Genomic DNA, 18,380 nt, shown 5'->3' with positions numbered 1-18,380 from the left:
TAACACTTAATAAAAGTTTGTACAAGTTGTTTCACAATACTCTTGAATTTTCTAATTATGCCCAATACCTGACCCAGTGCTCTGAACATAAGCGGGACTAAGTAAATGTCTATAGAATGGAATTGGTATTGAGGGAATTCCCTTTTTCAAATGTTTTGGGGAAAACTGACCTATTCCAAAGTTCTAAGCTGCTCCTTCTATCCAAATTCCAGATCTTAAAAAAAACTCACTATTTTTGTGAACCACAGAATACTATCATCTCTGGAAAAAATTAACATTACAAGGGTCAACAGTGAGTGGAAGGAGAGACCATCATTCAGCAAGTAAGATGTGCATGGAGAAGGGGCCTAAAAGACATCAAGAATGAGAGAGACTGACACTGTTTGTGGTGGAAAAAAAATTGGAAAATGAGGGGATGCCCTCCAATTAGGGAATGGCTGAACAAATTGTGGTATCTGTTGGTGATGGAATACTATTGTGCTAAAAGGAAAACTGAACTGGAAGGATTCCATGTGAACTAGGACAACCTCCAGGAAGTGATGCAGAGTGAGAGGAGCAGAAGCAGGAGAACATTGTACACAGAGACAGATACACTATGGTGCGATTGAATGTAATGGACTCTTCCACTAGGGACAATGCAGTGATCATGAACAACTTGGAGGGATCTATGAGAAAAACCACTATCCACTTGCAGATGAAAAACTGTGGGAGTAGAAACACAGAAGAAAAACAATTGCTTGAATACATGGGTCAAGGGGGATATGATTGAGGATGTAGACTCTAAACAATCACCCTAATGCAAATATTAATTGTATGGAAATGGGTCTTGATCAATGACACATGTAAAACTCCGAGGAATTGTGTGTCAGAGAAAGGAAGGGAGTGGGGGAAGGGGAAGGAAAGAACATTAGTCTTGCAACCATGGAAAAATATTCTAAATTATCTAATTAAATTTTAAAAAAAGAATGAGCAAGATTGGAATATTATTGTGGCCAAAGGAATAATGACTTGGAGGAATCCCACGTGAACTGGAACAACCTCTAGGAACTGATGCAGAGTGAGAGGAGCAGAACCAGGAGAACATTGTACACAGAGACTGATGCACTGTGGCACAATTGAATGTAATGGAATTCTCTACTGGCAGCAATGCAATGACCCAGGACAATTCTGAGGGACTTATGAAAAAGAATGCTATCCACATCCAGATAAAGAACTGTGGGAGTAGAAACAGAGAAGAAAAACAACTGCATTACATGGGTAGAGGGGGGATATGGTTGGGGATGTAGACTAAATGAACATCCTAGTGCAAACATCAACAACATGGAAATAGGTTCTGATCAAGGACACAAGTAATACCCAGTGGAATTGCATGTCAGCTAAGGGAAGGGATGGGGGAGGGGAGGGAGGGAAATAATATGATTCTTGTAACCATGGAAAAATATTCTAAATAACTAATTAAATAAAAGTTTCCAAAAAAAGTTTAAAAAAAATGAGCGAGATCAAGAATGTGCTGGGCCAATCATGAATCATGCTGGACCAGCAGTCAGGGCACATGGAATGTGACCTCTGGCAAACTATAAGATCCTCATGCAAAAGATGAGGGAGGGATGAGAATTGAACTAGAGGAGCAGGTGTGGATAGGTTATAAGCTCTATCACTGTTGGGAGGGTCCATGGTGATGGGCCCAGGGGCACCAAAGCATCATTAACCTCAGATGAGAAAATTTGGCTATTGCCACTGGAAAGTCTTACACTCACCAAAGGCCACAAACCCAAATCTCACATACAAGAAATGGCTCTTACTACAGACATCCCAAGAAAACATAAATAAAGATATCTGGGAGCCAACAAAAAAGTTCAAAACACAAACTATTTTCCCCCAGAGAATAAGCTCAAGGAAACTACCTGATTGGTCCCTGAAATTCTCAAAAAATACCATCAAACAGCCAGTGGAGCCAGGATGGGGGATTGGCTGTGAAGGACTACCAAGAATGTTTTCAAGGAAGAAACAAGTACAAATGGCCATTTTAACCAAAAAGGAAAGAGCCAAGGATCAAATAAGGACAAGACATCAGGAGGACTGGGAAGGCTTCCTCCAGAAGATAGGATTTTATTGGGACCTGACAGAAGACAGGAAGGGCAGAAGCCAGAGATAAGAAAGGAGAGAATTCCGCACATGGGGAATGGGAACAGTTAGTGAGAATAATCAGTCAGGAGACAGGGTATGTTATTCATGAAATAAGGGAGACGTACGTGTCAATGGATTGCTTAGCACATGTGAGCTGCAAACTATAAGAAGGAGGGAAATGGGGGCATGTGTGAAGGGAGGGGGGGGGTCAGAAAAAACTCTGGATCCCAAAGAGAGGATTTTATATTGTATCCTGGAGATTATCCCACACTGAATCCTTTGGCTAATTCTAAAAGTACGTTAAGGATACAACAACATGTGATGGGACTTGGGGCAGAAATGTCTTTTTTTCATGATAAAAAGATATCCTGGGATCAAAGCCCTTTATTTTCCCGTATTCTAGGAAGGGTCAGAGATGGGCTCTTGTCTGCAGTCTACTCTATTTGGCAGATCCATAGTCTTGTCATTTACCAAATAAATGTGCAAAAATGTTCCCTCAGAGCCCCACTTTTATATGAAGATATATATCCCTCCCTCCACTGCTTCAGACATATAGAGCTCTATAATTCTGCTATTTTGGCCACTTAAAAGTTGAAGTCAACTGCTGAAAAGAATGTTAGCTTTGTCATGCTAAAAGGTGATGGATGGCCACTTCAAAGAAAACGTCTCCTAACTTGAGAAATAGGATCACAAATGTTTGGCTTCATCCTAGTTTCTTTTTTAGATGTTTCTGTGGTGGCAGCTATGCCTCTTTTGTGCTGTGGGCTCTCCTCTGGAAGGGAGGCAGGGCTGCTATTCGTGGATGCATCTGGCTCCCATCATGGCCACAACCTTCATGAACATCTGCCAACTCTCCTTATTACCCACAATCATTTGTTCTTCCTTCCTGTTTTGGCATGGATGGTTGTTCTTCCAAGAGGTAATCTAGGCTTAGCCCTTAAGGGAAAAGGGATCTTCTTGAGGCAGCTAGGTGGTACAGTGGTTATGGGGCTCAATGAGGAGTCAAGAAGACCTTGTGACAAAGAAAGTCCCAGATAATTATTACTTGTGACACTGAACAAGTCTCTTAACCTCTGTCTCAGTTTCCTCTTCTGCAAATTAGGGATAATCATAGTGCCAACCTCCAAGGGTTGTGTTTAAGAATAAAACTAAAATGATATTTGTAAAGTGTTTTAAAGTGCTCTCTAAATACTACTTCTTAGTCCTACTTACTATAAGATGCTTAGCCTGGAAGGAACATGGTGAGGGTTTGGGGGGAACAGTAGGAGAAGGTGAACTGTCTTACAAGCTTTACCTTAGCTCTTGCTGGCTCTCTAGAGAAAGATTTCCAACAAATTGTTTGCTATGATGATGTAGGAGTGGAATAGTACTTGATCCCCTTTAATCTCTGAAATTAAATTATTTTTCCTAATCAGTAAAGTTGGGTTTTAATTGGATTTAAAAGTCAATGAGCATTTGCTGTGATAAATAAAGCATTTATTAAATGCTTTCTATATGCAAAACACTGCTCTAAAATGCTAATGGTTAAAAGAACTTTACTTTTCTCTCTTTGCAACTGTCATGGTCCCTCCAACATGATTCCCGCTCCAAAACCTCAATAAAATGATTGTACAATAACCTGACAAGTTTCACCACCAAATCATTCTGCAGTGTCCTGTAACACTGAACGGGTCACACGGAGAATCCTAAAAAGTTGAGATAAAAGAGAAACAGGCATATTTGAACAGCTCTCTCAAGTTCAGTAGATATAAGACCACAAACCACCACGAAAGGAACTTTGCTGAACAAGAATCACTGGGAAAACCAGAGGATGGTTTGGCAGAAAATCGGTTCAGGCCTGCATTTTCCACCATGGGGAATTAATTAATGAAATTGAATGAATTCAAATGAACTAATGACTTAACTAATCAGAATCCCATTATTGAGAAATTAGAGGCAAAGGAAAGGTCTTTTCTCTCACAACTGTGGAAAGAGGAAAAATTCCTAGCTAAACACAACAGTGAAGATCACAATAGAAAAAATGAAAAATTGTTATTGAAATCAAAAAGTATTTACACAAATATACTTGAGTTCAAATAAAAGAAAATACCCTGAACTGTTTGGGGATATTTTCATTAAACAACTCTGATAATGATCTGGCATCCAAAATCTATAAAGAATTGATGCAAATATGTAATATTAGGAGTTATCCCTAATAGCTAAGTGATCAAGAGATGCAAGCAGATGGTTTTCAAGGAATAAAGGAAAATTATTGACAACAATCTAAAAGATGTTTCAAGATCTCTGATAATCAAAGAGGTGAAGAATAAAATAACTTTAAGTTATCATCGCACATCCATGAAGCTGGCAAAGCCAGTGAGGAAAAAATATAAGTGGTGGATAAATTGGGGAATAGGCATGTTGGTTCCCTTTGGGTAGAGCCGTGAATTTGATCTAACCATTCAGGTAGAAGTTTGAAACTAGGCAAGAAAAGTGGCTGAGTTGAATGTACCCAAAGAGCTAGTGATCATACTACTAGGCTTATGCCACAGGGAGGACCATGGTAAGAAAAGGGTATCATTTATGATGGCAGAGGTCAAGATGACTAAAAGCTGGAAATTAATCATGATGTGTGAATTTGGTATGGATCTGTTGTACAGATGGAAGTTTGGGTGAGCATTAGAGCTATTTCCTAGAAATATGAGAAGACTGTAGGAATATCTCTGCCAGCCATGAAATTCTGCAACCGCCAATAGTCTAAAATATCCCCCAGTAGAGCACGTCCCTTTAGTCTTCATTCTAAGCACTCCTTGCCTTGGGATTGAAATTTCTCTTACAACCTTTACATTGGTCAAGCTTTTCTGGACCCCTGATTTTCCACATATAAAATGGAGAGGGGGGAATCAGGGCTGGGCTAGATGAGGATTAGGGTCCTTCCAGTTCTTATCATGTAGGATCCTCCATTTCATGTTCCCACAGATCACATTCAACTGCTGTCACCAAATACTAGCTTGAGGATCTATAGCTCCTGATTGCTCCCCTGGAGATCCTCCCCACCTCTATGCCTCCTCCCCAACCCTCAGGTGCTAATCCGTAATTTGAAATACATAGTCACAGGAGCTCAAGGGAAGGAATTTCTACATCTCTCCCCTCCAAAGCCATTCATTTTCATAAGTCGGCTTTCCTTTCCAAATAACATCACAAAGAGCACAGGATTTTAGGAGATGTAACAAAACATACTTCCCTTGACATCTTTAAGAGGCCTGTTTGCCTCCTGCTTATTATAGAGTAAGTGTTTCTATTGTGCATAATTTCCCATGCATTCCATTCTCCACCTTTGCTTTTCTTAACAGAAAAACACAAACACAAGAGCTTTCCAGTAATCTCCTGTAACTGAAAGATTTGTTTCCCAGGCCCTCATTTCTCTATCCTACACAAAGCTGTGAATTCAGAACAAACCACAGGAAGGAAGTAATTCGTACCATTATGCCATTGCTCCCTTCCTTCCTGTCCTCGCTCTTCTTCTGTGCCCTCTCTTTGCCTCATCTCTTGTTCTCCTTGTTGGTCTTGCAGACATTTGCTATTGGACATCATCCACATGACATTAAAGTTGGTTTGGTCTGGTTTTTGAAGTTGTCTAGCACAGTCAAAAGACAGATGTTCCAATCTTGTTAAGACATAGTCCCTGAAGAACAAGTAAGAACTAGGGAAACGCTTGCAAGAAATTTGCCAACATTGTACAGTGAGGCTTCTAGGTTGTCTCCAATTTTCTCAACCTAATGTATCAGAAAGTGTCAGGGCCGCCATTTTGAAAAGTGCTGATTTCACTGGCTTCTGAAAGAAATCCGTATTTATCTGCTAGTCAAAGTGTCTTATGTTCCAATCACTCACACACACACACACTTCTAAAGTACCCACTATGTACGAGGCACTGACTAACCAAGGCACTAAGAATAAAAAGTCAAAAATAAGATAGCCCTGCCTTAGAGGAGCTTACATGCTATTAGGGGATCAAAAGCCAAACCAGAGAAGGCAACTGAAGTCTTTATAATGTCATTTGGGTGGTATAGGAGTGGCCCTTACACCTGAGAGAGATGGGCAAAGGACTAGTGTAGAATGGAGACAGCAGAGCTAAGCCAACCTTAAAGACAGAAGAATTCACCTATGTGGATCCCTTCACCATGCAGATCCCAGCCCCTCTGTGCCTTAGAAGTAGGTCCCCCATTTATTACTTATAGACAAAACCTCTTCTGCCAAGGGGGATGGATCTCTAAGCTTGGCAAGGGTAATGATTAGGCAAGATACACAGATGATCTCTGGGTCAGTTCGTGAAGGCATCCCAGCTTAGCAAGATCTGCCTGATCTGGAGCTCTACCAGGAAGCCCCCAGAGCCTCCTCCATGCCATGAGATAATTCAGCTTGTGTGAGGAGCCTTTTCCTAATTCCTGCAGTCACTGGCACCCATAAAGACATACATACCTGCATACAGAAAAGAATGAATGAATATTTTGAATTCTGCTCCCCAAACCCACCAGCCAAGTAAAGTCCTTGAGGGAAAGGGCCCTTTCATTGGTTTCTGTATCTCCAGAGCCTCCCACAGCCCTGGAACAGAGTGGGCACTTAATACATAAATGCTTGCTGTACTGGATGAGAAGACACCAAAGGAGGATATCTCCTCACATATACGATCCTGGACCATTAGAAGGACTTCAATCTAAGGATAATATAGTAGCAGCCTTCAAATGCAGAATGGACTGGGCTGTGCAAGAGGAGAGACGCATTAGAAGCAATGGAGATTTGAGAGCTCAGGAAGGGGCTATCTTCAAAGACTGGCACCCATACACCAGTCCAGAGAGGAGCAGGCTATCCTCATCGAGCTCATCTCTGCTTCAGGAAAACCGCCCAGGACAGGAGATGGATCCAAGGAGAAAGAAGAAAGATCCCCTGACTGGGACCACCGGTGAATGCCCCAAGGAAGGAAGTCACTGGAAGTCATGTAATAATAGCAACAATAATAGTATTGAAAAGTGTTTTACAAATATTATCTCACTTGATCCTTGGAACAACACTGGGAGGTAGATGCTATTATTACCCTCATTTTACAGTTGAAGAAACTGAGGTAAAGATTAGTTAAATGACATGACCAAGGTCACACAATTAGTCCCAATTCAAAGAGCAGATCTTCCCTGTCCAGAGAGTCAGAGAAAAGATACCAACTTCACCAGACCCCAAGGGCAGAGAATCTTGGGTGCAGGAACTGAGTTGTGCTAGAATAGTGGCACAGGAAATATTTAGCTTGACAGGCAGGGACCACAGCATGAGAGGAGATGTGGAGGGAGCGAGGACAAGGGATGCTGCCCTCATTTCCCTGCACCCAAATGAAGGATCGGAGAAATAGGTGAAAGACTAAACAACTTGGCCAAAAGGACTCCATTGGCTGGACACTGAAGATTTGAGCTAACATTCAGGCTACACGCAGCACCAGACCTGCCAACCGGACAGAATTCTGCTAGCTCTGACGCTTCATGTCAGCAATGCAAGCCCTCCTCCATTCAGGACACATGGGACAGGGAGAGCAGCTGGCGAGGAAGCCAAGGGCCACAGTAATGATGCAGCTGAAATCACTCCCTGTGATTTTCCCTCCAAGTCAAAAAAAGAGCCAATGAAGAGCAGCTCCAGGCTGGGCAGCTTGGGTCACACAAGACTTGGAAATGGCATCATGCTCCTCGAGCTGAGGGACCCGGGAGAGTGAGGGTGCCCAGGAGGAGCCCAGCAAGCCAAGTCTGGGCTCCATCATCAGTAAGCCGACAAGGTCTTACGAAGCCCCCTTCCCCGCTGAGGCTTTCCTCACCAGGGAGTGAGTCAGTCGCTGGGTAGACGCTCCTTAAACCCCTTCAGCACGTGCCCGCTACTCGGCGAGGCGCTGGGATACACAGGGAGCCAGCCACAGCTCTCCGGGGTCACTGTCTCTGGGGAGAAGCAGTATATGCCCCCCCCCCCGAGAGGGGCACTGACTAAATACAGAGAAACAGGGTCGGGAAGGGGGGACTGATGTGACAGAAGGGAATGGTGAGAACAGGGAGGGGACAAAGCTGGAGGCTCCTGAACTGCCTTACAAGTTGCGTCTACATCACGTTACTAAAGGCAGTTTAGACTCCTCTTGGAGCTGACTTCAACTCACCAGATGGCCAGCTTGATAGGAAACAGTCCATTCCTCAAAGCACTTCGATGGGACATCTTTCCTGTTGGACACCCTCCTTCTACTCCAGCCACTACAGCATTGTGGGAAGACGAGAGACCCGAATTCTCATCCTACCACATCAGGGAGCTGAGTGACCAGAAGAAAGTCACTTGGCCTGTAAATTGGAGACAATCTTCTCCATCTTTCAGAGTTGCTTCTATTTCCCAGTCATTCCTCTCTCTTCAGCCATTTATCCCACTGAACACTCTTCTTCCATCCTTGCCTCAGTTTACCTTCTCTTCCCATAGCAGATTACTCTCCTTCTCTCCTTCTGTCTGTTATCAGCTCCTTCAATTGGCATGCGCTGTCTCTCCCAATGAGAGCGTGAGCTTCTGGAGAGCGGGGCTCATCCACTTCTTTCTGCCGGTACCGCCAGCACTTAGCATGACGCTTGCCAAGGCTACTCAATGATCTGCCGTCCATTCCTTCATTCACACGTCGTACTCCCGCAAGCAAATACTAGCTCCAAGAGAGCAAAAGGAAACCTGAACTTCGTGCAAAGACCAAGAGGTGTAAATCTCTCCAGGTCTCCCTTGTCTCGGGCAGCCTCGCGGGTGCTCATCGTGTGCCCAGGCTCCCCCCAGGTTCCCATTTCTCTACCAGAGGACGGAGCCTGCCCCGGCTGACTCAGGTGAGCTGGGAAGGGGATGGCGATGGCTGGGGGGACAGCGGGGGTGGGGGTGGCTGGAAAGCCCACGTCCTCCCCACATGGCGACTCTGGTTCTATAAGTCACTCGGCTTTGTGTTTGTGTGTAGACAAAAAAGCTATTATTCATCGGAAGTTCATGGGATCATGGATTCGGAGCTAGAAAGGACCTTGGAGGGCATCTGGTCGGACCCCTCCTTCTCCCATCTTTTCAATGGGTTTCCTGTCTTAGTTCAGAAAAGCCCAAATGCTTTGGCAGCAAGGACAGGATACAGGCTCCGTTTGTTCAAACAATCAGTGGGGTTTTGCCCCCTGAGTACGGGGTGTGGGCAGGCTAGGGAAGATGAATGCCAGTTCCTGTGCCATAATCCTTTAATTCTGTGGTTATTACGTTCCTTTACCCAGAGGCTTAAGTGATAGGAATCTCTAAGAAGTGGAGAGAGCCTTTTGTTTTTTGTTTTATTTGTGGATGTTTGAAGGAAAAAAAAGGAGTTTTGTCCTTTCTTTGAATACATATTGCTGTTGTTTTTTTTAAACTCCTACCTTCTAAGACAGAAGAGTCATAAGGGCTAGGCAACTGGGGTTCAGTGACCCGACCGGAGTTACAGAGCTGGGAAGTGTCCAAGGCCAGATTTGAACTCAGTTCCTCCTGGCTCCAGGCCTGGAGCTCTATCCACCAGGCTACCTAGCTTCCCCTTGAATACACACTTCTTAAGGAACCCCCCACCCAGGGTTTCTCTCAGGACAGGAGTCCTACATTTCCCCCAGCAGACCTAAGTCTGAGAAATTAATGGTATTGAATAGCCACTCCCAGATAGCTAATTACTACCAGGAGTACACAGAATGCTGCTGATGCTTAAAGAAATCGCTGTTCTTGGGGCAGCTGGGTGGCTCAATGGATTGAGATCCAGGCCTGGAAATAGGAGGTCCTGAGTTCAAAAGTAACTTCAGATACTTTCTAGCTATGTGACTGGGCAAGTCACTTAAACCCCATTGCCTAGCCCTTACAAGGAAGGAAGGAAGGAAGGAAGGAAGGAAGGAAGGAAGGAAGGAAGGAAGGAAGGAAGGAAGGAAGGAAGGAAGGAAGGAAGGAAGGAAGGAAGGAAGGAAGGAAGGAAGGAAGCAAGGAAGCAAGGAAGCAAGGAAGCAAGGAAGCAAGGAAGCAAGGAAGCAAGGAAGCAAGGAAGGATTCTAAGAGGCAAGAAGGATACTGAAGAATTCTAGCCAGTGCTTCAAGAGCCAAATGCCTCCATCTGCCCGTAACCTCGGTCCCCCCTGCACCTTGGCTCACATTAGCCCCAAGAGGGAGGCCCCCGGTCCTCTCTTGCCCTCATAAAGCCTGCCTCCTACAGGAGAGCCCCCTGAGCCACTCTCATCCTGACTTCTAAAGAGAATTCTTGTCGCCAGGTCGTCTAGCTGGAGATACAGTAACATGAAGCTTTTACAGCTTCTGGTGAAGCATCGCACAGATGCCAACATCTGCTGGTATAATTTACACGCATCACTCGGGCTGGGCACCTCGAGGAAAGACCTCGTACATCATTTCTGGGGTGAGACCCATCAGAACTCCCTCCACTTCCAGACACAAATCCACACAACCAGGCGCCGATGATTGTACAGCCACACAGTGTGGCCCAAAGCCATGAAGCTGGACTCTTGCTCCAATTGAATCCACACAAGTTCAGGATTCAGGAGGTGTCCAGTTCCTAACGTGCACAAAGGGAAGAGAGACGCGAGTCTTTGGCTAAAAAACCTACAGACAAAGGTGACATTCGAAGGCACCCTGGTCTCCTCCACGCAAGCCACATGGGTCTAAAATTCCCCAAAGGAAGGCTGTCGCTAAGCACATCCAGGTCTTTCCTGGCATCCTGAAATCCAAGTGGAACGGGAAGAGCATGAATGCAGCAATGAGCACACGGGCTGTGCCAGGCGGAACGTACACCTTCAGAACCATAAAATGGACCACAACAGATCTGGAGAGTTTCCCAACAAAACCCACGTGAAGGGAACAAAACACGAGGCTCCTTGCCCGAAGGTAGCTATAAAAAGATGAAGCCTCCTTGCCAGGAAGGGAGAAGGAGGTTTGAGAAACATTCGTCGACAAGAGAACACTGAAAACAAAAGCTAAAGGACAAGTCATTTGTCCCGGGATGCTTTCTAACTGAACCAATCAAAAAGGATGAGAAGAATGAGATGATTATGAAGGAGAGCATCAATAGAGCTGGCTGCAGAATGCTTTCCAGACACTATCTAAGCAAGCAAACAAGCTACCCTGAGCCCGGGAGGTGCCCCAACCACTGGCATCACCTCAAACACACAGCTACGTGTGTCTCCCGATGGAAGAGAGAACAATGTTAGTGTTTGGTATGGACTGGGAAACTCAACCTCCTTTCCCTAAGCTCAGTAAATATGGCCCTCGGGATCAAAATGGTGAACGCCTTCATCCTGCCTAATGGGGACGTGGAGCCCCCAGTCCACGCTCAGTCAGGGTTTCCTAGATGTCTGTTTATTCCCCAGGCCCGCAGGTAAACTCCTGGGCAGCTCAGTCGTGCAATCAGTCAGCCAATACCACTTACCCAATTGTGGGGATACAAAAAGAGGGGGGAAGGATCCCTGTCCTCAAAGAGCTCACAATCCACTGTGAAATAGCACAGCCCAAAAGCCCCAAATCCAGACAATCATCAATTCTTAGTGAGAGTGACTTAGGAGGATCTCCAGGTCCCTATATTGAAGCCCTTTAGGATGCCCCATGTCGAGTGGTTACTCAAGAGTGTTTTAGAAGACCACAATGATGGGTAACTCACTGCCTCACTTCTGACCCTCCCAGCCTCTGCCCTCATGATTCAGCTGCCTTTTCAACCTGAAACATCCCTCCCCAACTGGTGTCTACACCCCCTCAAACCTCCCTCTGCCAGGTCAGTCCCTTCTCGCCTTGGTGAGCTCCTTCTGGAGCCCCGATGGTGTGACGGCACCATATCTCCATCTCTCCTCATTAGGATGCTGGCTCTCTGGACGCCAAACCCTCTCACAGGCACCTTCCCTTCCTGTTCTCTACTCAGACTTTTTACACCTTTTGTTTTGTTTTTTTAAGTTTTGGAAAATTTTATTGAATGTTTTTGACTCCTTTTGGCTTGTGGTTCCCCCCAGGAGAATGTGGGCCCCTTTCTTTCTATCTACATGAAATCCCCAGCCCTTAACACAGTGTCTGGCAAACAGCAAGGCTTTAATAAATGTTTCTGGCCTGACTGCCTCACCCAGTTCACTGATAATGAAAAATAACGGTCGGTCCATCGTTTTAACTACAGGGAAACTGAGGAGCCACCTGGTACAGCAACACCCCCCAGCAGTAAACTGATCCAAACATTCTGGAGGGGAATTTGGAACTATGCTCAAAGGGCAATAAAACTGGGCTTACCCTTTGATACAGGAATACCACTACTGGGTCTATATCCCAAAGAAAGAAAACAAAAAGGGGGGAAAGGGGTGGGGAAGAACCTGCTTTTTAAATACAAAAATTCATTTGGCATGGTATTGTATTCATAGTTGTAGTTATTGTATTGTTTTTAGGATTGTATTTATTGTACTGTATCTCTAATTGTAGTTATTCGTTTTGTGGTGGCAAAGAATTGTAAACTGGGGTGTATCCATCAGTTGGGAAATGGCTGAAGAAACTGTGGTACGTGTTAGTGACAGAATACTACTGTGCTCTAAGAATGAAGAACAGGAGGACTTCAGAAAGCTGGAAAGACCTGCATGGACTGATGCAGACTGAAATAAACAGAACCAGGAGAACAGTGTGCACAGTGACAGCAACGAGGTGGAATGATCCACTGGGAAAGACTGAGCTGCTCTCAGCAATTCAATGATCCAGGACGATTCTGAAGGATGTAGGACAAAGAATGCTTATCTGCCTCCAGAGAAAGAATGGTAGGAGTCAAACTGCAGCTCAAAGCATACGTTTTTCACTTTATTTATTTGTTTTTATTCAGGGATTTGGGTTTTCTATGATTATTCTTTTACAAAAATGAACGATATGGAAATACGCTTTGCATGATGATGCATGTAGAACCCAGATCCAATTGCTTTCTATCTCTGGGAGAGGAGAGAGATGAGGAAGGAGATGATCTGGATCATATAACTTCCGAAAACTTATGTGAAAAGTTGTTTTGACATGTAATCGTAAACAGTAACTCCCCCAAGACTTGAATAAGAGCCTTGGAACTCCCCGGGGTAGCATGAACCCACCATGAAAGCCCCCAGGATTTCCCAGGCAGAGGTGGGTGGTTTAGAACCTTCCCTCCTGGAAACTTTGACAACTGGGATTGAGAACAATTAGCATGAATCACTGGCCAGGAGTGAAGAGCTGGGCTGGGCAGTGGGGCTACAAACAAGGAAGGAAAACACCCTCCACTATAAGGGGCATAACTCTAATGGGGCGGGCAGGCAGGTAAAGGGGAGGGAGAGGCACACACACACAAAGAGCCTTTATACTACATGGAATGTGCTGAAGGGCACAAGTTAAGGAAGAGCCACCTGGAAGAAGGGGTAAAGGGCAATGGGTGTGGGGGGAGCTGAGGGAAAGGAAAGGGTCAAATCAGGGAGAATTAAAATCATAGGGAAGGTCTGTATCAGACAAGGCTCTGACCATGAGGGATTGATTTTGGATAGGAGCAGGGCTCTGGATGGCCACGAATGGTTCCATCCAGCTCAACCTATGAGCTTATGTTCCTCTTCTACATATACACACTGAATTCATACAATTACGGAATGCCCAACCACCTTGACTGAATAAATCACTGAGAAGTACAAACTAGTTGTGACTAAGTCTTTAACCAATTTGAAAGAAGTAAAGCTTTTGGGCTATTGGATGAACGGCAGATGAGGTCATACAGGAAACATTTTGTGATTGGTCAAAAAAGTCAAGTCATACCCCATGCAATAAAACACTTCCTCAAAAGCTATTCTCGCAGTTTGACTCTTCATGTCCCATTGGGGGTTTTCTTGGCAAATATATCAGAGTGATTTCCCATTTCCCTCTCTAGTTCATTCTATAGGTTAAGTGGCTTGCTTAGGAAGTGTCTTAAGACTTGATTTGAACTCAGTCCTTCCTAACCTCAGGTCCAACACTCTAACCAGTGCCACTTAGATGCCCAATCCCCACTAGTATTGGTGAAATGGATCCCAAACAAGCAGCTACCACTATTATTACCTGCCTTGGGGTTTTAGGACTACTCCCAAGGGACTGATTTTCTAGGTCTGTAGTTCATGAGCCCCCACTGGAATGCTTCCCACTAAATATCAGCCAGATAATTAGATTTTTAGCAAAGGTATACAATAAGATAGCAATAACATATTAAGAAAAGGAAATCAAAAATAGTCATTATAAAAACATTCTACCTCCTTCAAAAACAATACTGGGGCACACTGATGTATTCAACCAAGGTATCTCAGCCTTTGGTTATTACATGATTTGTAAAGGTGGGGTTCAGCCCCCTTTTCTAGTAAAGCTTTACTTTAAAATAGGAATATGGGTTCACAGAGTTTTTGGTGGCCAACTAGTCCAGTCTATCACTAAAAATGAATCTCACTATAAAACAAATGATTGGTGACCAGCTACTACCTGAAGACCTCCAATTAGAGGAATCTTTCTGCCTTTTAAAGAAATCCATTATACTTTAGGGTAGTTCTCAGGATTAGAAAGTCTTTCCTGACCTCAAGACTAAAATGGCCCTTTTGTAACTCATAGCCAGTGTTCCTGGATTTCATCACACTATAATGGTAGGAATGGCCACAAGGTATCAGAAGACTAGAAAGGGAGGAGGGGGCTACATTATCAAGAACTTGAATGGTAGAGAATTTTACATTGGATCCTGGAGGTGATAGGAAGCCACTGAGATTTATTGAGTAGGGGGAGTGAAATGATGAGGAAATTTCTTTAGGAAATTTTCTTTAGGAAAGGAGGATAGACTGTGTATAAATGGAGATTCTGAACCTTAGACTTCATTCCCAGAAGTCCTTGGTATTTCCCAGAATTCCCTATAATCTCTCCTTGGTGAGATCACCATTGGTATTTAACTGGCAGTAATGCCTCCCTGGGTTTCTCTTCCTTTGCAATGATGCAGCAAGTATGGTGGTAAGCTAAGTGTGGGGATTTTCAATGGGCTCATCAGCCATGGACACGTGGTTTTTATTTTGTATCCTCTTTATTCCTTGATTTCTAATGATCTTTAATAAACCTCATAAAACATACCAATTGTATTATTAGAGATATAATTCAATTTTTACAATTGGAAGGAGGAGAGACTGGAGGCAGACAGACCCCACACACCCACTACCACCTGCTACTGCAATACTTCAGGCATGAGGTAATGAGGGTCTGCACCAGGGTGAGCACAGAGGCAGAGGAGAAAAGGGGGCGTATTCAAGAGATGCTGCACAGGTGAAATCAGATGCCTTGGCAACCACTTGGACATGGAGAGGGTGGGAAGGGGTGAGAGAGAGAATGAGAAGTCCAGTATGACTTCAAGGATGTAAACCTGAGGGCCTGGGGGGATGGTTTTATCCTGTACATTAATAGGGGAAGTAGGAGGGAGTGAAGATTTAGCAGGAAAGATAGAGTTCCATTTTGAACATGCTAATTTAAGATATCTACTATGGGGTAGCAAGGTGGCATAGGGGGCAGAGAATCAGGCCCCGAGAAGGGAGGTCCAGGGTTCAAATCTAGCTTCAGACACTTTCTGGGCATGTCATTTAGCCCAATTGCCTAGCCTTTATCGTTCTTCTGCCTTGGAGCTAATACTTAGAATTAATTTGAAGATGGAAGGTAAAGGTTGTCTTGAGTTTTGTTTTTTTTTATGTCTCCTGTACATCTTGTTTGAGATGTCTGAAAGAAAGTTGGACATGTGAGACTGTAGGTCAAGGGATTAAGAGTAGATGTGTGTTATGAGAGAATCATTGATATTTTTGTTGTTGTTTCATCATGTCCAACTCTTCAGGCCCCCATTTGAGATTCTTGCCAAAGATCCAGGAGTAGTTTGCCATTTCCTTCTCCAGCTTGTTTTATGGATGAGGAAACTGAGGGAAATAAGATTAAGCGACTTGCCCAGGGTCACCCAACTAGTGTCTGAGACCAGATTTGAACTCAAGAAGATGAGTCTTCTTGACTCCAGGTCTGGCACTCTATACACTGTACTACCTAGCTACCCTATTGGCATAGAAATAGTAAATATACTGATTGGAGCTGATGGGAGAGCCAAAAGAAGGGCATCAAAGAAAAGAAGAGGACCCAGGAGAGACCGCTGAGAGACACCTAAGGTTAGAGGGTGTGAAGGAAGAGGAAGATCCAGCAAAGGAGACGGAGAAAGAAAGTTCAGGTGGATAAGAGGAGAACCAGGAGTCTAGCGTGTCCTGAAAACCTAGAGTAAAAAGGAAAGAGCGACCAGGGAGGAGAGAGTAAGCAGCAGTGGCCAAGGCTTCAGAGGAGTCAAGAACAACGAGGACTGGATTTGACAACTATGACCACTGGTAACTTTGGCGAGATAAAATTTGTCTTTTAAAGGCTTATGGAGAAAACAGATATTTTCACCTCAAAACAATAGAAAGGTAGCCTGGAGTAATACAATCCCAGCTCCAATATGGTTTACCGATTTCTGTTCAAAAGAGGTAAGTTGTTTGTTTGTTTTTTAAATAAAGTTTTCTTCATTAATACAAAATTCCAAGCCTTCCGTTCTTACCTGACAATACGCCCGGTAGATTACGTCAAACAGGAAAGCCTGTGGCATCTCACTCGCTCGGTGCTTGGCGCGGTCCAGTGACTGGTCTAAATAACCATCGGCAGAAGGAGCAATGACTGTGGATACGAGAGGTCGGATAGCTCCCGCTGCCTGTGGAATAAAAAGAGAAAGCAGCAAGTGAATAATATTTTGTGCCTGGAGAGTCTGGAAAGGGAAACTTCTGCCCTCCTGACCTCATTCAGGACCACCTGGAACTTGGTGTCCTTCCAGTGGGTTCCTCAAAGAAACACTGGTGAAGGCAGTATTGGGAAACCGGGGAGCCGGTCCCATACGGGGAGCATCCAAGACTGAAATGGGGGAAGAGAGTCTTTTCCCTTCCAGGTTCAACATTTGTAATCAGTGACCATAAAAGACTCCACTCTCTGAGGAGGCTGGGGTGTTTGTTGATGAGAAAGAAAGAGGTTTGTTGGGAAAGAGCCCCAGTGCATTGTGGACTGTGGACATATTTATAAAAGCAAGGGTGAACTAATGTGCCATTTCCAATATTCCATTGACACATTATGTAATTAAGTCAATTTAAAGCGCATCCTTTGAGCCCCTGAGATGAGAATCAACAGTGACAAGAAACATTGCCTCACTCCGTGTCTTGCTCTAATTTCTATGAAAAGCAAAACTTTTTCAGGCATTTCCTTGGCCCGCACTCTCCTGGCAGACAGTCCCTCTCCAAGCAAAGCTTCCTGACTTCATTGTTCTGATGGTAACATCATTAACGTAGTCATCCTGACTTTTAATTTTGAGGAAACAGGAAGCTGTTCCCATAAACCAAAACACACTCTGCCTTGGGGAGAAACCCAGGATGGGAGAGGCCAAGCTGGATGGAACCTCAGGAGTGAGCTCCCTCGTTTTAAACAGAAGGATCCTGAGGACTTGCTCAAGGTCTCCAACATTGTAACAATCAGAGAACAGGTTGGACCACGGTCCTCTGAGTCCAGTAGTGGCCCACAGTGCCTCTCCTGGTCTTCTAATCTGACCCTCTTCTTTGCAGATAAAACAGAGAAGGCCCAGCAAGAGGAAAGAATCTGGCCAAGACCTAATCATCAGAAGCTAGGCTGAAGCCTCCAATTCCAGAGCTGGGGTTCTCTCCACTGGACCACTCCATCTCTCTCCCTTCAGCTTCCTGATCTATACATCCAATGGTGGGCATGTACACAAGTAATGACGCCTCATGACATTGACTCCTCAGGATGCAGGGAATTACCAGACAGGCTGCCTCAAAATCATGTTCTTTGAGTCCTTCATCAAACATACAAACATTCTGATGAGCCTGGGGCAGCTAGGTAGTGCAGGGATAGAGTGCTGGACCTAGAGTCAGGAAGACCTGAGTTCAAATCTGGCCTCAGACATTCATTAGCTATGTGACTTCAGGCATGCCATCAAACCTTATTTGTCTCATTTTCCTCATCAATAATATGAGCTAGAGAAGAAAATAGCAAATCACTCCAGTATTTCTGCCCCCCAAAAAAGCAAATGGGGTCATGAAAAGTCAGACACAACTGCTAGACTACTAGAGTTTTGTCAAGGTGATTTGCTGGTTGTAGCAGACATTCTTTTTCAACAACGCAAAAGAAACTCTACACAAGAATATCACCAAATG

General features: G+C 44.4%; 1 protein-coding gene across 7 annotated transcripts in view; it reads right to left on the bottom strand.

The window, feature by feature from the left end:
- Positions 1–18,380, bottom strand: part of CRPPA (CDP-L-ribitol pyrophosphorylase A) — a 249,321-nt gene that overhangs the window by 216,967 nt on the left and 13,974 nt on the right. For all 7 annotated transcript variants that reach the window (XR_473753.3, XR_473754.3, XR_008912541.1 and 4 more), the window contains exon 3: positions 16,727–16,876. Coding sequence is in view for 4 of the 7 variants with exons in the window: in XM_007505429.3 (XP_007505491.1) it covers positions 16,727–16,876 (150 nt within the window). In the remaining 3 variants the exon portion in view is untranslated. The remainder of the gene's footprint in view (positions 1–16,726; positions 16,877–18,380) is intronic.

The sequence above is a fragment of the Monodelphis domestica genome, chromosome 5 (assembly GCF_027887165.1).
Source record: "Monodelphis domestica isolate mMonDom1 chromosome 5, mMonDom1.pri, whole genome shotgun sequence".
NCBI classification, from domain to species: Eukaryota; Metazoa; Chordata; class Mammalia; order Didelphimorphia; family Didelphidae; genus Monodelphis; species Monodelphis domestica.
Note: the sequence above shows the minus strand (reverse complement) of the source record. Positions and strands in the feature narration are given on the sequence as shown.